Below are 26,927 nucleotides of genomic sequence, written 5' to 3'. Positions count from 1 at the left end.
CTGAAGTGCCTCCACTTCCACTGTCTTACTGGGCCCTCCAAGCAGCCCTGAGGGGTAGGTCCTGGCCAGGGATTTGACCAGTGCCCCCTCTCTCTTCAGATGCAGCCCTGATGGAAGCTGTTCGAGCCAACAATGTCCAAGAAGTCAGCAGGTGAGTGTCATATCCCAGGCCTTGCTCTCCCGCGCAGGAGGGCTGAGCGGGATGGGCCCCTTGCTCTGGTGGTGGCTCTGCCTTGGAGGAAATCCTCACAGTGAGCTGGGAACTGAACCCTGTGGCTTCCTTGTAGTCACCGAGTCACTTGGGCTCCTTTGGCCCAGGTCAACCCTTAGATATTTTAAGGTAGAGAATCAGTCCCTGTGTCTTTTTTCTGGCCCCAAACATCCCCGGATCCTTTGGCTGTTTTGTTCTTTGAAGGGTGTGGTTTGGCGTTCCTGTACATCCTGTAGGTTCTTCAATGAATCTTCCAGTTTGTTCTTGTTTCTCTGTGGGATTGGTCACTTGTAATTGCTTGTTGCCTGGATGGGGTGCAGGTGGGCACCAGTGGAGAGGCTTGGAGATTTGAGAGGGAGCTGGAAGAGACCTTTCTGCCAGAGCAGCCTGCCTGCAGGGCTGGGTGCACATGCTGGGCCCCTGCCCAGGGGCTGACTGCATTTCTAGCCTCCCTGGCTCAGCTGTTCCCCTAATGACCACTGGTCAGTTAGATCTGAGACTCGTTCTTGCTCAGGGACAGGACTTGACTCGGGCCTCAGCCTGGTGCCCAGGGCAGGGCAGAGTCTGTGTTCTGGACGGATGCTCAGACGTAGGGCATCAGTATGGGGCTGTTGTTTAGGGGCAGAGGCTTCATTCTTGGTGAAACTAGTGGCCCGCATTAGACCTAACTTTGGCCATTTTTTTGCCTTTTGTATAGAGCTAGGTGGCCATAGGACACCCTCCCTTCCCTGCCACCATGTCCACATTTTAAACAGGAAGTCAGGTGTTAGGAGAGGCTGTCACTGCACCCAGCGCTGCACACCCGTTGGTGCTCTTCCTCACTCCAGTTGCCTGAACATACAAGAAAGTGTCGAAAGGCAGTCACAGCCCCCATCAAGACTTACTGCTTTGATTCCCTTTCATTTTATCTGCAGCATTATTATTGATTCTCAAGGGTGCTTTTGAGTATTAATGTTCAAGGCTTAGTTTTTAATAAACCACTTTTGGAAGTATGGGCTGGGAGTTGTTTCGTAGCCAAATAAATATGATGGAGCAATAGTTTAATAAACATGCGATGATGCATCTTTAAAACCAAGCACAGATGTCAGCTTGTTGTTACAAGAGCCATTCATAACTGCAGGCAGTGCGTGGCCAGAAACAGATGAGCCTCGTTTCCTTCTGCTGCAGTACGATGGCATGAGGGGGCGGAAAGTGTCTGTGCCCCGTCCTTTAAGGCCTTTGCTGACCCTTTAATCACCTGCTGATGACTGCTGAGGTAACTGCTGCCAGGCTGCTGCTTTCCTCTGGCGAGCCAGTGTAGGCAGTGCATTTACAGAGCAGCAGTGCTGTGAATCCACCTTTCCATTATCTAGGGGAGGCTGAGTTTACCCTGTTCCATTGAGCCCCCAAGGGTTGATTGATTTAGCTCTTTCAAATACACATTTTTCTCATTAGCAGGTAAACCGCTGCCCCAAAATTACAGGAAGTGATTGAATTTATGTTGTGTGTGTGATTCAGAACATTCATCCTTGCCTGTGTGGATAGGGTCTGTAGGGACTTTCCTGTGTGTCACCAGTCTCTAACCTGCCTTTCTCCTGCCTCCTCTTGTCCTATCTCTCTTGGTCATGATGACTCAATCAGAATCTCCCTTCACCCCTCGTGAGGGGGTCAGAGATGAGCAAGGCACAGACCCTGCCCCTCAGAACTGACAATCTCCCCCCACCACCACCACCTGGTCTCAAGGAAACAAACATGTAACCTACCAATCACAGTTCTTCCCACTCAGAGAGCTAGACCTACAGGTAGGGGTGGGGAGAGCCCGACCACCCTTGCTAGAAGGAAGCTTTCTTGAATTCCTACCGCAGGTCCTTGTTTAGGCTTTTTACGCCCTAGACTCTGCACAGGTGCTTAACGCTACCCCTAATTTCTTCCTCTGTGTGTCCTGGCCTTTAGTTCTGCCCAACAGACCTGCTGATACCAGGATAGAATTCCATTCTCAATTTTAAAAAAATATTTACTATAGTTTATACGTGGTTGGGTCACCATGTGTATGATGTGTGGTTAAATCAGTATTTGGAATAAAACTCAGACCTGGTAATAATATTGTCCTCTACCCTCCTTTCCTCCTTGCCCTCTCTGGATTCTGTGCTGTGTGTGTCTCTGCCCTGATGGCCCCCTACCTTCCGCTGGCCCCAGAGTCTTGGGAGCGCTCTGGATAGTGAAGGGCAGCAATCTGAAGCTCTTCTGCTCAGAGGCGGGAAATTTCATCATCCTCTTTAAGGATACTCTGGAATCTGCAGTTCCTAGGTTCTAGGTGTGGGCCCTCCACACAGACGGCTCTCTGTACACGGTGCTCATTACCCTCTGCTTAAAGCCTCCCAGCGTCAGCTCAAGTCCTACAGCCCTTGTGAAGACTTCCTTGACTCCTCCCAGCTGAGTGTGATCTTCCCGTTGCCCCACAGCTGCCTGCTGGTCTGGGAAGGTACGTGGGTCATCTAGGAAGAGCCGTGTTAGCCATGGCAGGAGAGGAATCCTTTGCTAGAAGAGAGGTTGGAGGTCAGGCGGGAGAAGCAGGGCTGAACATCAGGACTGAGGAGGCACTCAGCCCATGAACAGGAAAACCAGTGCGGTTCCCATGCTGCCCAAATCAGGAACAGATGAGGAATCCTCATGCAGCAAGCCAACAGCTCTGGACAGCCACCTGAAGTGTGGGCACTGTTGACCTGTTTTATGTAGAGCTGGCTAACCGTTCGTGGTATAGGCCTGCCTGGCTAAAGGGGCAGGGAAGGTTCTGCTACTCGCCACACTCTTTTTCATATTAAGAAGGTTTGGGCTAGACTTCACCTTAAACCACTGGATTGTGTGCCTCCCCAGGGCAGGGACAAGGTCTGATTTCCCACATGTCTTATCCTCTTCTCCAGCATAGTGAAAGTTGGGGAAAGCTGCTTTTTTTTTTTTTTTTTTTTTTTTTTTTTTGATAACCTTGAGGCGCTTAAAGGCTTAGGTTTTTTGTTTTTGGTTTTAATTAATTAATTAATTAATTTTATTTTTGGTTGTGTTGGGTCTTCGTTTCTGTGCTAGGGCTTTCTCTAGTTGTGGCAAGTGGGGGCCACTCTTCATTGCGGTGCGCGGGCCTCTCACTATCGCGGCCTCTTTTGTTGCGGAGCACAGGCTCCAGATGCGCAGGCTCAGCAATTGTGGCTCACGGGCCCAGCTGCTCCGCGGCACGTGGGATCTTCCCAGACCAGGGCTCGAACCCGTGTCCCCTGCATTAGCAGGCAGATTCTCAACCACTGCGCCACCAGGGAAGCCCCGGGAAAGCTGCTTTTTACTGACTTTTCAGCAAACCTGAAACAGGCAATCCAGAGCCTTATTTCCATACTCCCATTTGCTATATCAGAGGAAGGCTGGGTCCCTTTTTCTTCCCATTGTCCTCGCCTCCTTTCTCCCTGTGTGGCAGCTGTTTCCTTCCTCCCCCAAGGCACTTACACCTTGTTAGCAAGTTCAGGTCTGGCTCTTCAGGAGTGGAAGCCCAGGCCTGAGGCCCCTGTCCCACCTGTCAGCAGCATGAGCAGGTGGCCCTGCTCCTGGGCTCAGCCCAAACCCAAGCCTGGCTTCTGGACTCAGGAACCACTCACCCGAAACCTAGGGCACAGGGCAGTCTGAAGGCACATCTGTCCAACCTCGGGCTGAGCCATGTGAGGAGCTGTCGGGGCTGGCAGAAGTGAGGCCTCCTGTTCTCCCAGTGGAGATCACATTTCCTTTCGAACAAACTTGGGCGAAAGACTATACCCCTACCCACTTCCCTTCTCCCGGCAGGGAGCTGGACCTTTGCTGAGTGCTTTTTTTGTTGTTTTTTAAAAATTTATTTATTTTATTTTTGGCTGCGTTGGGTCTTTGTTGCTGCGCGCAGGCTTTTCTCTGGTTGCCGCGAACGGGGGCTACTCTTCGTTGCGGTGCGCTTCTCATTGCAGTGGCTTCTCTTGTCGCGGAGCATGGGCTCTAGGCGCACGGGCTTCAGTAGTTGTGGCTCGCAGGCTCTAGAACGCAGGCTCAGTAATTGTGGCACACGGGCTTAGTTGCTCTGCGGCATGTGGGATCTTCCCGGCCCATGGCTCAAACCCGTGTCCCCTGCATTGGCAGGCAGATTCTTAACCACTGTGCCACCAGGGAAGCCCTCTGCTGAGTGCTTAACTCAGTTGTTTCCATCCGCCCAAGTGCTTTTTAAAAGAAGGATGTCTGATAGTGTCATTCTTGGACTGCAGACACTCTGCCCTTTCTCTCCAGGATTCATTTGTTCATTTGACAAAATTTTACTGTGCACCTGTCATATGCTGGGTTGTATACTTGGCACAGGGGACATCTGACCACACATGATTCCTCCCCTCAGTGAAGGAGTCTGGGGAAGACTGTGGTAACACAGTGTGATCACTGCTGAGACAGGAGGCCAGCATATGCCACTAATCAACCTGGGGGACCAGAGAGAATGTCCTAGAGGAAATGACACCTCTTGGACATTTCCTAGTGAAAAAGATTAGAGTCTTAAAATATCAGGAGGGCTTAACAAATAGAAGGAGAAGGCATTCCAGGTAAAGGGAACAGTGTAAGTGATAGCACTGAGGCAAGAAACAGCCTAGAGTGTGTGGGAGGAGGGGAAATTATATACTGTTTGGTGTTGCTGGATCACAGCCTGAGGCCAGGAGAGACTGGAGATAGGAAGGGACCTGGTCATGGAGGGCATTGTCCATTTGTCCCTCAGTCACTCACCTGTCCGGCCTGTCCGTTGTGCCTAGCCCTGAGCTAAATTTGTGTTGGTGGCAACAAAATGAGGAAGGGGAAGCAGTACTTGCTCTGGAGGAGCTCATTGACCCTCTTCTCAGGTGAAGAGGGAGCACATAAGTCAAAAATCGAGAACCAGCAAAACAAGGCACAAGTTGCCTAACTTCTATAAGACTAAGTAACATGGAAATATAATACCTATAACTTACAGAGTTGTTGAGTGTTCATTAATAATAATAGAATTATTACTTAGTTCAACCAATATATATGAGTGCTTATTAGGAGCTAGGCGTTGGACTGAGTGCTGGAGGTACAGTGGTGAACAAGATTGGCACAGTTCCCGCCCTCTTGGTACTTACAGTCTAACCGGGAGCCAGGTGACGAATTATGCAATTATAATTATGTACTTCAAAGTGATGAACAGTTTGTCTCTTCAACAAATGGTGCTGGGACAACTGGATATCCACATACAAAAAAATGCAGTTGGAGCCCTACCTCACCTATACACAAAAATTAACTCAAAATGGATCATAGACCTAAATGTAAGCGCTAAAACTATAAAACTCTTAGAAGAAAACATAGGATTAAATCTTTGTGACTGTGGGCTAGGCAAAGCCTTCTTAGATATGGCACCAAAAGCATAGGAAACCAAAGAAAAAATTAGATAAATTGGACTTCATGGAAATTAAAAACATTTGTTTTCAAAGGACACTTTCAAGAAGGTGAAAAGACTCTCCCACAGAAAAGGAGAAAATATTTGCAAATTATATGAGATTTGCATCCAGAATATGTAAAGAACTCTTACAACTCAACAATTAAAAAGTTAACCCAATTTAAAAATGGACAAAGGATCTGAATAGACATTTTTCCGAAAAAGATTTTCAAATGACCAATAAGCACGTGAAAAGATGCCAAACATCATTAGCATTAGGGTGATGCTAATCAAAGCCACAATGAGATACCGCTTCTCACCCATTAGGATGGCTGTAATCAGAAAGACATAATAGCAAGTGTTGGTAAGAATGTGGAGAAATTGGAATCCTCATATATTACTGGTGGGAATGTGAAATGGTGTAACTGCTTTGGAAAACAGTTGGCAGTTCTTCAAAATATTAAACATAGAGTTACCTTATGATCCAGCAAGTCTACTCCTAGGTATGTACTGCAGAGAAATGAAAACATGTATATTAATGTACTTGTACATGAACGTTCACAGCAGCATTATTCATAGTAGCCTAAAGAGGGAAACAACTCCAAAGTCTATTAACTGATCAATGGATAAATAAAAATATGGTATAGCCACACAGTGGAATATTATTTATCAGTACAAAGAAATGAAGTACTGCTAGGTATATGCTACAACATGAATGAACCTTGAAAGCATTATGCTAAGTGAAAGAAGCCAGACACAAAAGACCACATATTATATGATTCAATTTACATAAAATGTCCAGAACAGACAAATCCATAGAGACAAAGTAGATTGGTGATTGCCAAGGACTGGAGAGGCTGGGGTTGGGAGGGAATAGGAGGTGACTGCTAATGGGTCCAGAGTTTCTTTCTGGGCTAATGAAAATGTTCTGAGGTTAGTAGTCAAGATCACACAACTCTGAATCTACTAAGAACAATTGAGTTGTGTACTTTTAATGGATGGATTTTATGGTATGTGAATTACATCTTTTTTATTTCTCCTTTTTTTTTTTTTTTAGAGGAGAGTTTTTAAAATATTTATTTATTTTATTTATTTTTTGGCTGTGCCGCATGTCATGTGGGATCTTAGATCCCCGACCAGGGATTGAACCTGTACCCCCTGCAGTAGAAGCACAGAATCCTAACCACTGGACTGCCAAGGAAGTCCTGTGAAATATATCTTAATAAAACTCTTTAAAAAGTGAAGTACAAGACACTTGGGAATCTAACCTTGAGTATAGGAGGGGTTGGGGTGGGGGTATGTTGTCAGTAAGGCAAAGCATCTGAGTGAGATTGAAGTGAACTCTGAAGGATGAAGAGAAAACGAGAACATTGTGTTAGAAGGACAGTAGGTAGAAGGCCCTGAGTCAAGCAAAGATGTGAAGGAATTAGAGAAGGCCAGTATGACTGGACTCTAGAGAGTAAGTGGGAGAGGGTGTGAAATAAAGTTGGAAAGTTAAGCAAGGACCATATCACACTGGATCTGTTGGCCAAGTTAATGATTTTTATTTTTACTAAGAACAGTGGGCAGCCATTGAAGAATTTTAAGGTATGTGTATGTGAGAGAAAGAGAGAGACACATACATGGTGACATGATCTAGATCTGTAATTTTAAAAGATCACTCTGGCTGCTCTGTGGAGAATAGATTGATAGAGCTGTGGTGGATGCAGAAAACCGGTTGAAAGTGACTGGAGTAGTCCAGACCAGAGAGGATGATGGCAGGTGGTGACTTGAAGTAAGATGTCAGTAGCAGAGATGGGGGAGGTAAGCTAGACAGGACTTGGTGATGTGCAGAACAGTGTCAGTACCTGGTATGTAGTAGGTACTCAATATGTGAATCTTGAATGAATGAATGAATGAATAGAATTGGATACGGTTGATAAGGGAGAAGAAGGTGTTAAGAATGAATTTCTAAAAAAAAAAAAAAAAAGAATGAATTTCTGTTTCCTGGCTTGATCAGCTGTGGAGATGCTGTTACCATTTGCTGAGTTGAAGATCCTGGAGGAGGACTGGGTTGGAAGAAAAAGATGAGTTCAGTTTTGAACATGCTGAGTTTAACGTTTCAGTGAGATATTCAAGTGGAGAGGTCAACTAGGCAGTTGAGTGGGTCTTTCTGACTCTTCCTGCTATACATAGCATGCTGCCTCAATGATCGGTTTAGAGATTGTTTTGACATTTTGTTTTGATTTCTGGTTTGATGGTTTTAGACAATGAAGTACTTCATACCAGTTAAAAGTTTTTTACTGGACACCTTTGGAAAAAAGTCTGGTTTGATTTGCAACACAGGAAAGAAGAAAGGGTTGGGTTTTGTTGAAGGCTAAACGCATTTATTCTAGCTCTGCATTGATGGCTTGGTTTGGTTCTTGTCCCCAGATGCCCCAGCTTGGGGCTTGAGGCACTTGCTGTCCATGTGCCAGGATTAAGGTGTCCAGAATGTGCTTAGCTACAGTATAGGTAAATGTTCTGCATATTGATCCAGGGATTTTATCTAATTAACAAAAACCCTGGCTGGTAAATACATTTGGCTGTCTCGGGGCCTCAGGGAGGCTGTCTGTCTATTGATTGTTGTATCATTTTGGCTTGATGGGAAGATATTAATGATGGCATCAGAGCAACCAAAACATCTGACTCTCTTAACCAGTAAATATGTAAATGTTCTTGTGGCTTGCAGTAGGCTGAAACAAAAGCTTTATCCTAGACCAAAGGTCAAGGCCTAACTGGCATCACTCTTGTAATTTGATGCTTGTTGAGAGCGTTTTTTTGAATGCTAGGGTATAACCCACACAGGTTTTTTTGAATTCTGGGATGTTGGAAGGCAGCATAATGTTACAGAAAGAATACAAGGTTTTTAGGATTAGAAGACCTGGGTTCCCATAATTCAAAAAGAGTCATGTACCACATTGTTCATTGCAGCACTATTTACAGTAGCCAGGACATGGAAGCAACCTAGGTATCCATCGACAGATGAATGGATAAAGAAGATGTGGCACATATATACAATGGAATATTACTCAGCCATAAAAAAACCCGAAATGGAGTTATTTGTAATGAGGTGGATGGACCTAGAGTCTGTCATACAGAGTGAAGTAAGTCAGAAAGAGAAAAACAAATACCGTATGCTAACACATATATATGGAATCTACCAAAAAAAAAAAAGGTTCTGAAGAACCTAGGGGCAGGACAGGAATAAAGACGCAGATGTAGAGAATGGACTTGAGGACACGGGGAGGGGGAAGGGTAAGCTGGGACAAAGTGAGAGAGTGACAGGTATATAGATACACTACCAAATGTAAAATAGATAGCTAGTGGGAAGCAGCCGCATAGCACAGGGAGATCAGCTCGGTGCTTTGTGACCACCTAGAGGGGTGGGATAGGGAGGGTGGAAGGGAGATGCACGAGTGAGGGGATATGGGGATATATGTATACGTATAGCTGATTCACTTTGTGATACAGCAGAAACTAACACACCATTGTAAAGCAATTATACTCCAATAAAGACGTTAAAAAAAAAATAACAGCTAGCAGTAATTGAATACTTGTAATGTGCCAGGCACAATTCTAAGCTCTTTAACTATATGCTTATAACAATCCTAAGAGATAGATATCATTACCTCCACTTTATAGATAAGGAAACAAGAACAGAGAGTCAGGAAGAAGGCCAGCAGAGACAGGATTTAAACCTAGACCGTTCTAGTCACTGTATTACCCTGGAATTACTAAGTTCATTATTATTCAGGAGACAGAATCAGTCGCTGATAGAAAAGTTACTAAAGTTTGACTGAAGTTATTAAAGTTTGCCACTGAATTTGTCACTAAATAGCTGGCTTGGATTTTAGAGAGAAGAGCAGTATGTATTTAAAATATATTACAAACCTCATCTGTTAACATCATCACGTAACTCTAAAGATGATATTTTTTATTTAAAATAGCACTGTCAGAAATTAATTCTCAGTGGTTCTCTTATATAAATAATTAGCATTAAAGTGAAGATTATTAAATAAAAAAAACAAGACCTGGGTTCCACTTCTGTCACAGTAACTGCCTCTATGACCCTTAGTAGGTCATAGACCCTCCCTTTTTGAATCTTAGTTTCCAAATCTTGTTAATGGGCTTCCCACTGAGAACTTAGAAATATAATTCTCAGGGTTAAGCTCTACAGAAAAAACTGAGCCCTTTGGGGAGGGTCCAAATCACACACTAAAACGCCAGGGCTTGCTCAAGTGGGCCTTCACCAAACAAACAATTTTGCAGAGTGGTCCAGGGCCTGGCACCTTTTCTGAGGTGTGGACTTACTGAGTCTCTGGTTGCTTGCTCCCTGGTGATGGAAAGCAACTGGGGAAGATTGGGTTAGCAGCTTTTTATGAACTTCAAGAGTAGGTGAGTTGTGGAAACAGCCAGTGAGCTGCTGAGAACCCCAGCAGAGTCAGGTGGTTGGCCAAGCCCAGGAGCAGAGAACAGCCAGGGCTTACTGGGGTGGCTTGGGGGAAGGAGGGATGCCCCTGAAGGGGAGCCCAGCCCTGGGATTGAGCCTCTAGTGCTGGCCTCACTGCTTCTTGGCTGTATGGCTTTGAGCTGGCAGTCCCTTAACTTCCTTAGTGACCTCGACTGGAAGATAACGTGCCAGGCCACCCTCCCAGGATCTCGTGAGAGTTCCAGGCAGGTGAACTCTTGTGGTCTAGAAAATTACCCATCCTTTGGGTCATCAGTGTCACGTCTTCCAGGAAGCCTTCCCTAGCCCTCCGGGTACTTGTATACTACTTCCTCTGTGATAGCACTTATCACCCTCTTTTGGGATGGGTCATCTGTTTCCTTCTCTCTCTCTCTCTCTCTCTCTCTCTCTCTCTCTCTCTCTCTCTCTCTCTCTCTCTCTCCCACAGTACTGTGAGTTTTGGAGGTGGGAGACCATTGCTGTGTTGTTCATATCTGTTCACGTAACAGTTAACAAATACTTAGAATTGTAAAAGTGTTTGGTGAATGGTAAGAATTAGGCAGACGTTAATAGTTATTTACAGTCATAATAAACCTGTAAATGGAGGAAACCTGTAAATGGAGGAACTGACATCCCTTAGGAAAAAAATAAAAATGGTGAATTAGTTCAGTCATTTATTCATTCAACAAATAGTGCCTACTGTGTGCTGGCACTGTGCTAGGCCCTGATGGATCAGTGGTTAAGCCAAAAATGTACAGACCTCACCTCATGACGCTTAAAGCCTAGTCAGACGTTAATCATGCAAATATGAAATGACAACTGTGACAAATGCTGCAAAGGAATAGTATGGAGAATCCTGAGTGCCTCTGAGAGATTTCCTCTGGTCAGGGAAAGCTTCCCAGAGGAAGCTTGAGTCCGAAGTGAAGGAGAGGAAAAATTAACCTAGGTGAAGAAGGATAAAAAGAGCTTTCCTGGCAGAAGGAACTTTTGTTTATAGAGGCCCCGTGGCAGGAGGAACAACAGCAAGTGTGAAGGACTGAAAAAGGCTGATGGGACTGCAGCTCAGAGGGGGGTGCCAGGAGCTTAGAGAATAAGCAGGTCTTGCAAGGCATTGGAGGCTGTCTATAGTAAGGAGCTTTGTCTTATTCTAACAGCAGTGACAGCTGAGTTGGGGGCGGGGCAGGGGTGGTTGAGAGGGGATTGATGTGCTCAGCTGCTCAGCAACCATTCTTTTTTTTTTTTTTTTTTAATTCCTAGGTATTTTATTCTTTTTGTTGCAATGGTGAATGGGGTTGTTTCCTTAATTTCTCTTTCTGATCTTTCATTGTTAGTGTATAGGAATGCAAGAGATTTCTGTGCATTAATTTTGTGTCTTGCAACTTTACCAAATTCATTGATTAGCTCTAGTAGTTTTCTGGTGGCATCTTTAGGATTCTCTATGTATAGTATCATGTCATCTGCAAACAGTGACAGTTTTACTTCTTTTCCAATTTGTATTCCTTTTATTTCTTTTTCTTCTCCGACTGCCGTGGCTAGGACTTCCAAAACTGTGTTGAGTAATAGTGGTGAGAGTGGACAACCTTGTCTTTTTCCTGATCTTAGAGGAAATGGTTTCAGTTTTTCACCATTGAGAATGATGTTTGCTGTGGGTTTGTCATATATGGCCTTTATTATGTTGAGGTAGGTTCCCTCTATGCCCACTTTCTGGAGAGTTTTTATCATAAATGGGTGTTGAATTTTGTCAAAAGCTTTTTCTGCATCTATTGAGATGATCATATGGTTTTTATTCTTCAGTTTGTTAATATGGTGTATCACATTGATTGATTTGTGTATACTGAAGAATCCTTGCATCCCTGGCATAAATCCCACTTGATCATGGTGTATGATCCTTTTATTGTGTTGTTGGATTCTGTTTGCTAGTATTTTGTTGAGGATTTTTGCATCTATATTCATCAGTGATATTGGTCTGTAATTTTCTTTTTTTGTAGTATGTTTGTCTGGTTTGGGTATCAGGGTGATGGTGGCCTCATAGAATGAGTTTGGGAGTGTTCCTTCCTCTGCAAATTTTTGGAAGAGTTTGAGAAGGATGGGTGTTAGCTCTTCTCTAAATGTTTGATAGAATTCACCTGTGAAGCCATCTGGTCCTGGACTTTTGTTTGTTGGAAGATTTTTAATCATTTTCAATTTCATTACTTGTGATTGGTCTGTTCATATTTTCTATGTCTTCCTGGTTCAGTCTTGGAGGGTTATACCTTTCTAAGAATTTGTCCATTTCTTCCAGGTTGTCCATTTTATTGGCATAAAGTTGCTTGTGGTAGTCTCTTACGATGCTTTGTATTTCTGCAGTGTCCATTGTAACTTCTCCTTTTTCTAATTTTATTGGTTTGAGGCCTCTCCCTCTTTTTCTTGATGAGTCTGGCTAAAGGTTTATCAATTTTGTTTATCTTCTCAAAGAACCAGCTTTTAGTTTATTGATCTTTGCTGTTGTTTTCTTTGTTTCTATTTCATTTATTTCTGCTCTGATCTTTATGATTTCTTTCCTTCTACTAACTTTGGGTTTTGTTTGTTCTTCTTTCTCTAGTTCCATTAGGTGTAAGGTTAGATTGTTTATTTGAGATTTTTCTTGTTTCTTGAGGTAGGATTGTATTGCTATAAACTTCCCTCTTAGAACTGCTTTTGCTGCATCCCATAGGTTTTGGATCGTCATTTTTTTTTGTCATTTGTCTCTAGGTATTTTTTGATTTCCTCTTTGATTTCTTCAGTGATCTCTTGGTTATTTAGTAACATATTGTTTAGCCTCTGTGTGTTTGTGTTTTTTACGTTTTTTTCCCTGTAATTTCTAATCTCATAGTGTTGTGGTCAGAAAAGATGCTTGATATGATTTCAAATTTCTTAAATTTACTGAGGCTTGATTTGTGACCCAAGGTATGATCTATCCTTGAGAATGTTCTGTGTGCACTTGAGAAGAAAGTGTAATCTGCTGGTTTTGGATGGAATGTCCTATAAATATCAATTAAATCTATCTCATCTATTGTATCATTTAAAGCTTGTGTTTCCTTATTAATTTTCTGTTTGGATGATCTGTCCATTGGTGTAAGTGAGGTGTTAAAGTCCCCCACTATTATTGTGTTACTGTCGGTTTCCTCTTTTATAGCTGTTAGCATTTGTCTTATGTATTGAGGTGCTCCTATGTTGGGTGCATATATATTTATAATTGTTATATCTTCTTCTTGGATTGATTCCTTGATCATTATGTAGTGCCCTTCCTTGTCTCTTGTAATAGTCTTTATTTTAAAGTCCATTATATCTGATATGAGTATTGCTACTCAAGCTTTCTTTTGATTTCCACTTGCATGGAATATCTTTTTCCTTCCCCTCACTTTCAGTCTGTATGTGTCCCTAGGTCTGAAGTGGGTCTCTTGTAGACAGCATATTTATGAGTCTTGTTTTTGTATCCATTCAGCCAGTCTATGTCTTTTGGTTGGAGCATTTAATCCATTCACATTTAAGATAATTATTGATATGTATGTTCCTATTACCATTTTCTTAATTGTCTTGGGTTTGTTTTTGTAGGTCCTTTTCTTCTCTTGTGTTTCCCACTTAGAGAAGTTTCTTTAGCATTTGTTGTAGAGCTGATTTGGTGGTGCTGAATTCTCTTAGCTTTTACTTATCTGTAAAGCTTTTGATTTCCCTGTCGAATCTGAATGAGATCTTTGCTGGGTAGAGTAATCTTGGTTGTAGGTTCTTCCGTTTCATCACTTTAAATATATCATGCCATTCCCTTCTGGCTTGTAGAGTTTCTGCTGAGAAATCAGTTGTTAACCTTATGGGAGTTCCCTTGTATGTTATTTGTCGTTTTTCCCTTGTTGCTTTTAATAATTTTTCTTTGTCTTTAATTTTTTTCAATTTGTTTACTATGTGCCTCAGTGTGTTTCTCCTTGGGTTTATCCTGCCTGGGACTCTCTGTGCTTCCTGGACTTAGGTGCCCATTTCCTTTGCCATGTTAGGGAAGTTTTTGACTATAATCTCTTCAAATATTTTCTTGGGTTCTTTCTCTCTCTCTTCTCCTTCGGGGACCCCTATATAATGCGAATGTTGGTGCGTTTAATGTTGTCCCAGAGGTCTCTTAGGCTGTCTTCATTTCTTTTCATTCTTTTTTCTTTATTCTTTTCTGTGGCAGTGAATTCCACCATTCTGTCTTCCAGGTCACTGATCCATTCTTCTGCCTCAGTTATTCTGCTATTGATTCTTTCTAGTGTATTTTTCTTTTCAGTTATTGTATTGTTCATCTCTGTTTGTTCTTTAATTCTTCTAGGTGTTTGTTCTTTAATTCTTCTAGGTCTTTGTTAAACATTTCTTGCATCTTCTCGATCTTTGCCTCCATTCTTTTTCCGAGGTCCTGGATCATCTTCACTATCGTTATTCTGAATTCTTTTTCTGGAAGGTTGCCTATCTCCACTTCATTTAGTTGTTTTTCTGGGGTTTTATCTTGTTCCTTCATCTGGTACATAGTCCTCTGCCTTTTCATTTTGTCTGTCTTTCTGTGAATGTGGTTTTCATTCTACAGGCTGCAGGATTGTAGTTCTTCTTGCTTCTGCTGTCTGCCCTCTTCAGCAACCATTCTGATTGCTGAGAAACATTAGGAACCAACCTGAGTGCCTACCAACTTGTGTGTGCCAGCATCTTCTTGGGCACTGATCTAGCCACGGAGGCAGTGAGACCACAAAACTGCAGTCCCCCAGGGCTCCCCAGCAGGGGCAGCTGTCAGGCTGTATCTCCCCACCACCATTGCTGTGGCCCAAGTGCTTCTTCTCCAAAGTCCCAGCTCAGTCATGGCCATAACACAAATCCTATCAGCGTGACTGGAACCAGTTGGATTTTTTGCCATGGAGTTTTCCTGGAAACTGAGGAACATAGAGAAATCTAAGAATTTTAAAAATAGTCAAACTAATATGTTACTGGGCTTACCATATTCACTTTAGCAGTTTGCCTCACAGTTCTGCTCTCTCTGTCCTGTTTGAAAAGCCTCCTCAGAAAATCTGACTTTCGAACTTTAAGGTTCTTCTACATCCTGCTTCCTTCCCTCTCCTCCCTTTGGAGCAGTGGTCCCAGGCCCAAAGTCCTCCTCAGGCCGTAAGTGGTTCTCTTCTTGTGACTCTGTCAGTGGGTTTGCTGGAGAGGTTTTCATATCACTGGCAGGAATCCTGTCAGTAAGGAATTCAGAATCTGAGAAAACAAGGTTTGATTCCCAGCTGTCAGTCTGAGAAAACAAGGTTTGGATCCCAGCTGTGCCATTTGTTAGCTCTGTGACCTTGGGAAAGTAGCCTAACCTCTCTAGCCTTCGATTTTTCATCTGCAAAGTGGGATGATGATTGACCTACCTCACACCTTTGCTGTGAGTATTAAATGAGAAAATTAAATGAGAAAAACCAGCGAGTGCTGTGCCTAGCACATACCAGGTGCTCAGTACGTAGTAGGTGTTGTTTTTGAGTGTTGTTAATTACACTAAGTGTTTGCCCCTGAACTAGCAAAATAAATTAAGATAATGGATAGGATTTTCTGGATAATCTGTTTTTACCCTCTACATTTTTCTTAAGCTCCTAGTGTGCATTCAGAGACCCCAGCGAATGAACACAAGGTAAATGGATATTAAGGTGGAGTAAAAAGACACCCAGCCTATCATGCTTAGTTTTACTACATTTTTTTAGAACCCATGTATATTCAGAGTTTTGTTTAATGTTTATAGCATATTACTTTGACAACATACTTTTGTATATTTTTTACATATATTCGTTATATATGTATATTATAAAGCACATAAAATAATAATATTTTAATAACATTATTAACTATTACTAATAGTGACCAATGTTTATTGAATGCCTTTTTTAATAATATTTTAATAACATTATTAACTATTACTAATAGTGACCAATGTTTATTGAATGCCTTTTTTGAGATAGGCATTATGTGAGACTTAAATCACTAAATCCTTACAACTGTGCAAGTAGTATAGCCCCATTTCGTAGATGATGAAACAGAAATTTGGATTGCTTGAGTAATTTACCCAAAGTCACCCCCTTGGAAGTGACCCACCGCTTCATTCTACAGATGAGGAGGCTGTGAGGCCCGAAGCAGAATGGAGCTTGCCTGGGTCACAGTTTCTTCCCAGCACTTTTCCAGGCTCAGGGAGATATTTTGTAGCTCAACAGAGAACCATTTCAGTCTGCCTTATTGGGAGTCTATAAGGTTCCTGAAGATAAATGTCAAATCTAGATCCCTTATCTCTCCTGCCCTCAACTCTGCTCTTCATTGACAGGCCCCACCCCACCCCTGCATTCCTCCCAGCCAAGCCGGCTCCCCTCTGTCCCAAGAACCCCCATTCCAGTCAGAACTGGCTTCTCTAGCCCTAAACACGCAGCTTACTTCTTCCTACCTGTGAGCCTTTGTAGCACTTCCAACTCTACCCCTGTTCTCCTCACACCCCTATCTAGATCCTGTTCATGGTTCATTGCCCCCTTCAAGCCCTTCCTTTTCCAGAAAGCTCACCCTCCCTAGTAATAATAGCTGCCGTTTATTAGATACCCACTCTGTGTGAGGCAGAGTACCAGATACTGTATATGTATTATCTTCATTCTTTGCTGCAGTATTGCAAAACAGATTGCGTTATAATCATTTTCCACTTTAAGCTCAGACAGATTTAGTGCTTACTACCCTACAGCTTGTAAGGAGTAGACCAGTGATTTAAACCGAGTACCACGTGAATGCAAAGTATGTGCTTTTCTCACTGCAGTTCACTGCTCGTTCCAGCCCATGTTGATCTTTCTTATCAACATTCCCACAGCCTTAAAGTCTGAGCCAAATGGTATCATGTTTAGTTTTCACCTCCTTGTCTTTCTCCTCAGTTGCTTCATGGGTATGTCTCCTCACCCAGGCCATGCTGTCACAGCCAGGTAGATGGCACCTCCTCCTGCCTTCACCATAGCTAGTCATACAAGGCTGACTGGGCACTCAGAAAGCACACAGTACAGATAGAGTCTGGCCAGTTGATTGACTGGTTGAATAAAACCTTGTTTATTCTCCAGAGTCTACCCAGCAGGAGGGTACAGCAGCTGGGCAGGCTGACTGGTCTCCAGGATCCTCCATTCATGTGGATGGGAGGCCCAGGAAGGCTGCATAAGAATCCCTCTCTGAGGCTGAGCTGAGGCTTCCATCTCAATGCCCTTTTGTTTGGGAGGATAGCACCCAGGCCTCCCGGGAAGTCTGTGTATTTGACCAGCTTTTGCAGATAGTGTGCAGGGACTGAATGTAAAGCACAAACAATTGGAGGAGGCCCCTGAAATTCCCAGGGGTTCATAGTCCAGCAGGCAGAGCAGTATCCTTCCCAGGGCCAATTGGGACTCAGGTACAGCCCCCGAATGGGTCTGTTAGGACCCAAGGCACTTTTGTCTCCAGCCTCACTTCCTCTCCAGTATTCATGTCTCCTCTTTAGGTTCTCTGATGGGCAACATCCAGCCCTCAGTTGGGCACCTCTAGGTATGAGACACACTCTGCCTCCTGAATGATAAGCAGACTCTGATTGGTCAAACATTTACTCATTCATTTTATTTTTCCTTTTGAGATATAATTTGCATATCATAAAATTCACCCTTTTAAAGTATACAGTTCAGTGGTTTTTTAATATAGTTGTAAGATTATGCAACCATCGCCGCTCTCTAATTCCAGAACATTTTCATCACCATTTCCCCCAAAAAAACCCAGTCCCATTAGCAGTCGCTCCCCATTCCCCCCTCTCCCAGACCCTGGCAACTGCTAATTGACATTCTGTCTCCATGGATTTCCCTATATGGGTATTTCATATAAATGGACTCATACAATATGTGGCCTCTTGTCACTGGCTTCTTTCACTTAATATGTTTTAATTAGGTTCATCTCTGTTGTAGCATGTATCAGTACTTTGTTCCTTTTAATGACTGAATAATATTCCATGTATAGATATACTGCATTTTATTTATACATTCATCAGTTGATGGATGTTTGTGTTTTCACTTTTTGACTATTATGAATAACACTACTATGAACATTTGTGTACAGGTTTTGTGTGAACGTATGTTTTTATATCTATACCTAGGAGTGGAACTGCCAGGTCATATGGTAACTCTATGTTTAACATTTTGAGGAACTGTCAGACTATTTTCCAAAGTAACTACACCATTTTAACATTCTCATCAGCAATATAGAATATGAGGGTTCTGATTTCTCCACATCTTTGCCAACGTTCGTTATTGTCATTTTTATTAGAGCCATCTTTAGTATGTGTGTAGTGGTATCTCGTTGTGGTTTTGGTTTGCATTTCCTTGATAGCATCTTTTAATAAGTTTTTTGGCCATTTGTACATTTTCTTTGCCATTTATTCATTCTTAAGGCCCATCATGAGCAGTATGCCCCATTTGGCATTGAGAAGGAGCATAAAGATGTATCCTCATGACCTTTGCCTTTCAAAGAACTTTCAGTCTGGTGAGAGAATTGTAATTAGTACATACAAAAAGTTAAGGCTCCATAGACAAGGGGGCATTTAGTCTGGGCCTGGAGATGGGTAGTATTTGGATATAAGGAGCTCAGTGGAAAGACATTCTGGGCAGTTGGAGTAATGTAAGCTTAAACACTTTGTAATTAGAAAAGTATTATATTTTATGTCATGGTGAATTCTGAGGTAATGTTGTGAAAGCACCTGGCATAGCACTTGACACATGGTGGGCTGCTGTTATGTAGTTAGCGCTCTCTACTGCTCCCCTCTTTGGTCCCTGCTCTGTCTTCTAGGACTACACAGCTCCCTTTTCCTGTTCCAGACTTTTAAATATTAAGAGACAGAACTCCAAGCCAAATAACCCTTGGTTCTCTAAATTGTGATTTCAAGTCTTCTCCTCATCCTAGTCATTTTCTAATGAAGTAGCCACAAAGTTTTTGGTGCCCCTTCTGAATTCCAGTGTGGCATGACCATTATTGGGAGGAGCAGGGCAGTGATCCCCTTTTTAGAGATTTTAAGAATCTATTAACATGGCCTGAGCTTGCATTAGCTTTCTTGGCAGCTGCATTATACTCCTAGTCTGTTAAGCTTGCAGTCAGCCCAGTCTACAGAAAACTAGGGCTTCCTGTACTTCTTCTTCTTTTTTTTTTTTTAAAAGAATGTAGTTTATTTATTTATGGCTGTGTTGGGTCTTCTTTTCTGTGCGAGGGCTTTCTCTAGTTGTGGCAAGTGGGGGCCACTCTTCATCGCGGTGCGCGGGCCTCTCACTGTTGCGGCCTCTCTTGTTGCGGAGCACAGGCTCCAGACGCGCAGGCTCAGTAATTGCTCACGGGCCTAGTTGCTCCGCGGCATGTGGGATCCTCCCAGACCAGGGCTCGAACCCGTGTCCCCTGCATTGGCAGGCAGATTCCCAACCACTGCGCCAGCAGGGAAGCCCTTTTTTTTTTTTTTAACATCTTTATTGGAGTATAATTGCTTTACAATGGTGTGTTAGTTTCTGCTGTATAACAAAGTGAATCAGCTATACATATACATATATTCCCATTTCTCCTCCCTCTTGCGTCTCCCTTCCACCCTACCTATCCCACCCCTCTAGGTGGTCACAAAGCACTGAGCTGATCTCCCTGTGCCATGCGGCTGCTTCCCACTAGCTATCTATTTTACATTTGGTAGTGTATATATGTCCATGCCACTCTCTCACTTCATCCCAGCTTACCCTTCCCCCTCCCCGTGTCCTCACGTCCATTCTCTGCGTCTGCGTCTTTATCACTGTCCTTCCCCTAGGTTCTTCAGAACCTTTTTTTTTTTTTTAGATTCCATATATATGTGTTAGCATATGGTATTTGTTTTTCTCTTTCTGACATACTTCACTCTGTATGACAGTCTCTAGGTCCATCCACCTCACTGCAAATAACTCAATTTCGTTTCTTTTTATGGCTGAGTAATATTCCATTTTATGCATGTGCCACATCCTCTTTATCCATTCATCTGTCGATGGAAACTTAGGTTGCTTCCATGTCCTGACTGTTGTAAATAGTGCTGCAATGAACATTGGGGTGCATGTGTCTTTTTGAATTATGGTTTTCTCAGGGTATATGCCCAGTAGTGGGATTACTGGGTCATATGGTAGTTCTATTTGTAGTTTTTTAAGGAACCTCCATACTGTTCTCTGTAGTGGCTGTATCAATTTACATTCCCACCAACAGTGCAGGAGGGTTCCCTCTTCTCCACACCCTCTCCAGCATTTATTGTTTGTAGATTTTTTGATGATGGCCATTCTGACCGGTGTGAGGGGATACCTCATTGTAGTTTTGATTTGCATTTCTCTAATGATTAGTGATGTTGGGGCTTCCTGTACTTCTATAACCTACCAGTTAGATTTGTTTGCCAAGCTTGTTTTAACCAAGACCACTTTAAAGTATTGTATTGCTGTGCAGCTGTGAAAGTGGTGGTGGTAGTATGGAGACTACCACGAAGAAGAAGGGATGGATCTGGCCTGTCTCATCTTCAGTCTAAGAGAAGGAGTCTCTTCCAAGGGAGAAGGTTCTAGACAGCAGAACTAATCAGAGTATCTCCATCTCTCAGATAACCTCCTTTTCACTTAAGGCTTTTCCTTCTTTATCATTTTCTGTCAGTTGGTTAGTTCCATCAGATACTTGTGCTGGCCCCAGGCTAAATGTGGGAAAAAAGGGAAGAAGATGGGATATGTGCCCTGAAGGCAGTGTGGTTCAGTAGAGAGAGCATGGGGTCCAGTCCCAAGCTGCCACTTAACTGACCATGTGATCTTAAGCAAGTCAGTTACCCTCTCTCTATATGACTCAGGCTCTATTCTCTAATCACAGGACCAGATGAGATTATAAATAAATGTCAAGTGCCTGATGCATAGTAGGCTGCTCAAGAAACATGAGCTGTTTTGAACTCCACCATTCAAGAGCTTTGCAAGACCGGAAGAGCCAAGCATGCAGTGTGCTCACTGACCCTGTACAAACAGCTCTCAGAACACCTGTGATCCTTTAAGCACTTATTTGTGTACTTACTTGTTCCATTTCCCCACCCCCAGTTCATACTGGGAGCTCCTTGTGGGCAAGATCCATGTCTGATTCATCTGTACCCTCAGTGCCCAGCACAGAGCCTGGCCTGGAGAAGGGGCTACTTAAGTTTTGTTACTGGGACAAACCTGAATTAATGAAGGCCAAATTTTGTCCCTACCCATCTAGAGGGCCAGGTACCGTGGTTGGCTTTGCACAGTCCATTCTTTACTGAAAATCTCGTAGGGTTCTGGAGTAGTGGCTCAAGTGCCAACCCAATTTAAGAAATTTGAGCCACTTCTGTGTCTCGTTGCCATAGTATGACAAGCTTCCTATCAGCCAGCCAGCTGCCCAGCTGCCCTACTGCCCTCTGTGGCAGCCTAGGGGCCTGCCATGGTGCCAGTAGGTGGCGCTCACGGCCCTTTCCCACACTTCACTGCCTAGAGAGACTTTGCCTTCTTGTCACCAAGGCAGCTGCTGACTGGGACATAGCTTAGAGCCCAGAGGTACCCAGATGAGAGTGAGGTACCCAGATGAGAGTGCCCTGGACCATCCCCTCCCCTTTCTGGCCTTGTATTGTTGGTTTTTCTGTTTTATTGAGTCCCAGCCATGGCACACACTGCTTGAGGAAGTACAGATGTTTCCCATAGAAGATCCCAGGAGTTCATTAAGGGAGTCTGTGCTTCTTCCCATCCTTTCTGGCACAGCTCATGCCTCTGCCTCCAAGAAGTCGTCCCTGTGGCTCTTGCTCTGACCTACACTCACATGGTGCCTTGCTTATATTTTAGCTGTTTGCCAGGTGTGTAGCCATCCAGTGAGCACCTTGAAGACAAGAACACTGCATAATTCATCAAAGTGCCCTCAGTGTCCTGCTCAGAGTCCTATAATAACCAGTTTCATGAAAACTTTGTGGAATGAATAGTTGAATAGGACGTGGTTCCTCAAAAAAATTGTTATCCAAATTGAAGGACAATCTACAAACTAGCCTTACTCTGCAAAAATGTCTGTATCATGAATATATATCAAAGAAAAGTTGAGGAACTGTTCTAGATGAAAGGAAACGGAAGGCACTGCAATGCAATGCTTGATTCCAGTTTTTTTTTTTAAATAAATTTATTTATTTATTCATTTATGGCTGCGTTGGGTCTTCATTGCTGCACGCGGGCTTTCTCTAGTTGTGGTGAGCGGGGGCTACTCTTCGTTGTGGTGCGCGGGTTGCTCATTGCGGTGGCTTCTCTTATTGCGGAGCATGGGCTCTAGATGCATGGGCTTCAGTAGTGGTGGCTTGTGGGCTCTAGAGTGCAGGCTCAGTAGTTGTGGCGCACAGGCTTAGTTGCTCCACGGCATGTGGGATCCTCCCAGACCAGGGATCGAACCTGTGTCCCCTGCATTGGCAGGCAGATTCTTAATCACTGCACCACCAGGGAAGTCCCTGATTCCAGTTTTGATCCTGGATTATAGCTGGATCTGGGGCAGAGGGGGGATTGCTATAAAGGATATTATTTGGATAATTGAAGAAATTTGAATATGGGATATATATTAGATAAAAATATTTTATCAATGTTAAGTGTTCTGAATTCAATCATTATTGGTTAGTGGTTATGTAAGAGAGTGTCCTTATACTAGGAAATATGTGCTGAAGTATTTGGGAATAAAGGGATATAATGTCTAAAACTAACTCTCACATGGTCTAGGAAAAAAGAGAGAAAGAAAAGGAATGGTAAAGCACGTGAGGGAAAATGTAATGAGAATCCGAGTAAAGGATATACCTGAGTTTTGTGTGTGTGTGCCATTTTTTAACTGTTCTGTAAGTTTGAAATCATTTCAAAATAAAAAGTTAATAATAATAATCTATGCACTTTAATGTGTGCCAAGTTCCTCCTAGAAACTGTAAGAAAGATGGTACAAAGAATGGTCCCTTCCTTGGCTTTTATTCTGTTTAATCCAGCAGTATTCAGTAAAGTTCTGATACAGCTCCTCCGCTGTATGCCTTTTTTTTTTTTTAATAATAAATTTATTTATTTATTTTTTGCTGCGTCAGGTCTTTGTTGCTGCGGTGTGGGCTTTCTCTAGTTGCGGCGAGCGGGGGCTACTCTTAGTTGTGGTGTGTGGGCTTCTCATTGCGGTGGCTTCTCTTATTGCGGAGCACGGGCTCTAGGCGTGTGGGCTTCAGTAGTTGTAGCACTCATGCTCAGTAGTTGTGGCTCACAGGCTCTAGAGTGCAGGCTCAGTAGTTGTGGTGCACGGGCTTAGTTTTTCCGTGGCATGTGGGATCTTCCCAGACCAGGCCTTGAACCCTTGTCCCCAGCATTGGCAGGTGGATTCTTAACCACTGTGCCACCAGGGAAGTCCCCTCCGCTGTATGCTTTTGAACACATAAAACAATGGTAATGATGATAGCTAACACTTGGAAGTGCTTACGCATACATTATTTCCTTTGGTCATCTCAGCACCCTTGTTAGGTAGGTCTAGCAGACAGATAAAGTAGGATGGCTGAGGTTCAGAGAGGTAAACATGACCTGCCCAAAGTCACACAGCCTGGAAGAGACAGGTGCAGGCTTATATCCACATCAGTCTGTTCCAAGGCTGGTGCTTTCTGAGCCTCCATATCTGTATGTATAAAAGGAAGGATTCGACAGATTGATCTCAGTGGGTCCTTCTTTACATCTGGAAATTTTAAAACTTTATATGATAGGAAGTAACTGGTTATGAAGCCTGCAGGCACATTACACAGCACACCTCATTTGTTGTTGGTGCTGCCTAAGTGCCAGTCCTCCTCCCTCACTGCCCACCCACTGCCCTTTGGAGTAGTCCAGATATGGCTGCGCTGGGATGGGCTACCTCACTGGGAATGAGAGCATCTGGAGAGATTCCTAGGGGCAGGGCCCTGAGCCGGCCCTTGAATGAGAGTGCTCAGTCCAAGCAGTGAAAGCAAAAGATGCTAGAGAGGCCTCATGTCGGTGGGGTTGGAGCACCTGGACCTGCCTGAAGTCAGCTGGCCCAGGCTGGGGTCTGAGAGCAGCATTTCCTCCCTTGCCCCACCCCTCCCAGCCCAGACCCACTGGGTAGATAAGGCACAGATGGAGGCTGTGTGTGGATTCTAGCCCCAGGCGCCTTGCCTCTGCTCAGACAGCAGAGCCTGGTGCTGTTATTACTGTAAACAGGACCTTCTGCGAGGCTCCAGCCAGGGCCCTGTTGCCCAGATAGCAATTATGATTGAGTCTGCATGGCTCACTGCTTCCAGGCCTCTGATGCAGGTGGGACAGGGCTCCCACCCTTCAGCCCCCTCCCCAGCTGCAGCTGAGGGCAGTTCATGTGAAGGGTCCGGAAATCAGTTGGAACAATGCACAATTGAAGTTCAGTGGCTGCTTTATATTGATTGGTCATAAAGAAGAAGGAAGAAAAACCAAGTGGTACCTCCCTCCCCTGAGTGGAAGAGCTGTTAGCCATAATAACTCAAAACTCCTGTATCCCTGTCTGGGACTCCCTCCCTCCTATAAACAGCAAGCCTGAGGAGTTGTCTTTTCTTTGGAAGTCATGCTGGTGCCCGCGTCTGCTAGGAGTTCACTTCTGTTTTGATGCTGTACATATTTAGAATCCTAAGATTTTAGAACTGGCAGGGACTTGAGAAATCATTTAATTCAGGTCCCTTATTTTACTGCAGAGAAAAGTGAGGCCCAGAGAGACAGATTTATCCAGGTCACACAGCTAGTTACTGAGAGAGCCATGGCTGGAACCCATGGCCTCCAGCCCCAGGCCTGTGTCTAAGCGTCCTCAGCCCTGAGAGTGAGGACATCTTCCTCACCCACACCTTACACATATACACAGAAGCCTAAGTTCTTGGAAGAAGACAGGCACATGAGTATAGGTGAGAGATTTGTGTGGGGAAGTGCTACAGGCATTCATTTGTTCAACCCCTGAGCCCTCTGGTGTGGGCCGCTGTGCCAGCACCAGGAGTCAAGAAACAAGGCATGTCCTCATTTCTAGGGGGCCATGCTGACTACTGGGAGAGTAGGACAAGGAAACTGTATGACAGCTGTTGATACAGGCTAGCACAGGGCATCATGGCTGCACCAAGGCTGTCTTAGGGAAGGCTTCTGGGAGGAAGAAAGGGTAAGGGTTTTATTCGTTTTTTTTTTTTTTTAATTTTTTTTATTGGGGTATAGTTGATTTACAATGTGTTAGTTTCTGCTGTACAGCAAAGTGAATCAGTTATATGTATACATATATCCACTCTTTTTTAGATTCTATTCCCATATAGGTCATTACAGAGTATTGAGTAGAGTTCCCTGTGCTATCCAGTAGGTGCTTATTAGTTGTCTGTTTCATATGTAGTAGTGTGTCTCTGTCAAGCCCACTCTCCCAGTTTATCCCTCCCCCGCACCGCCCCCCCCCCACACTGCCTTTCCCCCTTGGTAACCGTAAGTTGTTTTATACATCTGTGACTCAGTTTCTGTTTTGTCAGTTGGTTCATTTGTACCTTTTTTTAGATTCCACATGTAAGCGATATCATATGATATTTGTCCTTCTCTGTCTGACTGACTTCACTCAGTATGACAAGCTCTAGGTCCAAAGTTTTTCTTTTCCTAAGAAATTTTTTTTAAAAAGAGTAATAGTATGCTTATTGTTACAAAAAAACAGCAACAGAACTTCAAACAATACAGAAGAGTTCATAGCAGGAAGTGAAAGTTTGAATCCCTTACCCCCGCTTCCCCAAAAGAGGTAACCACTGCTGCCGGTTTGGTCCGTAGCCTTCAGGACTCTCCTGGGTCCCTGATAGACGGGAGCAGCTTTTCTTCCCTTGATTAGTTACTCTCATGTGGAAATCTTCAGCTCTTGGGCTGGAGAACCCTTATTCTACCACTGCCCTTGCCTGGGGATTTGAGACCATCCATTTATCAATCCACAGAAAATTTGGAGCACTTATATTCCAAGTTCTGTGTACACCTTGGATATATCATCCTAGTTTGCTCTGTTGCTTCCTTAAAATGGGGTAGACACTCATTGGAAAATGATGATAGTAATGAAATAGGCTCTTCCATTTGTATAGCACTTTTATTGCATACCAAGTGCTTTTATATATTTTGTCTCGTCGTTTCTTCATGGTGCCCCTGAATGACATATGGAGTAGGGCTGGTGGAGTCCTCTCCCTTTTTTAAACAGTTTTGGAACAGGCTCAGAGAGCACGAGCTGTTACTCAGGTGAGGAGACCAAGCGAGATTCAGAGAGGTTGAGTCACTGGTTCGTCCATGACTACCCACCCAGTAAGTGCCAGAGCCTGCATTTGAACCAAGGTCTCTCTCGCTTATTTTCCTGCCCCTCTCTACTACCTGAGAGTTGTACATGTGCTGGGATTCAACTCTGGACTGCTAGTATGGTCTCCTCTCCATCCTGGGTTTAGTGTCACCCACCACTGCCCTGCCAAGCAGGAGACCTAGTTCATTAGGGAAGGGGCTACCACAAGTCTGGAGTGAGCCCAGAAAGGCCTGCAGTGCCCACCCTCACTTCTCAGCCCCTGGCCACAGGCAGCTCTGCCCTGAGTGGCAACCTGCATTAAGCCTTTCACTCATCATCTCAGGGATGATGGAATCCTAACCTTTTCGGAGACACCGTGCTCTGTCACAAGCATTGCTCTTTTGAAAAGAGATTAATTCACTTGCCGCATTTTGTCCATTGGTGAAAATCACAGGGGAGAGCAAGGGTGGCTTTCTCAGGCCTCAGAGGCCCTTTCAGCTGCTCTCAGCAGGCATCCACCCGCCCAGCTGGCCCAGGACTTTGAAATG

The 26,927-nt window shown here is 43.8% G+C and overlaps 1 protein-coding gene and 1 long non-coding RNA gene across 5 annotated transcripts in view; one reads left to right on the top strand and one right to left on the bottom strand.

Annotated features, from left to right (window-relative positions):
* CLPB (ClpB family mitochondrial disaggregase) overlaps positions 1-26,927 on the top strand; it is a 146,320-nt gene that overhangs the window by 3,820 nt on the left and 115,573 nt on the right. For all 4 annotated transcript variants that reach the window (XM_082340329.1, XM_082340327.1, XM_082340326.1 and 1 more), the window contains exon 2: positions 100-151. In XM_082340329.1, coding sequence (XP_082196455.1) covers positions 100-151 — 52 coding nt within the window. The remainder of the gene's footprint in view (positions 1-99; positions 152-26,927) is intronic.
* On the bottom strand, positions 3,216-19,435 carry LOC309605100. Its single transcript, XR_014231230.1, has 2 exons — positions 16,039-19,435; positions 3,216-15,972 (listed from the first exon to the last, which is right to left on the bottom strand). It is a non-coding gene; the product is annotated as an uncharacterized lncRNA (long non-coding RNA).

The sequence above is a fragment of the Balaenoptera borealis genome (assembly GCF_965194805.1).
Source record: "Balaenoptera borealis genome assembly, chromosome: 11".
Lineage (NCBI taxonomy): Eukaryota > Metazoa > Chordata > Mammalia > Artiodactyla > Balaenopteridae > Balaenoptera > Balaenoptera borealis.
This window is presented reverse-complemented; position numbering and strand designations above follow the sequence as displayed.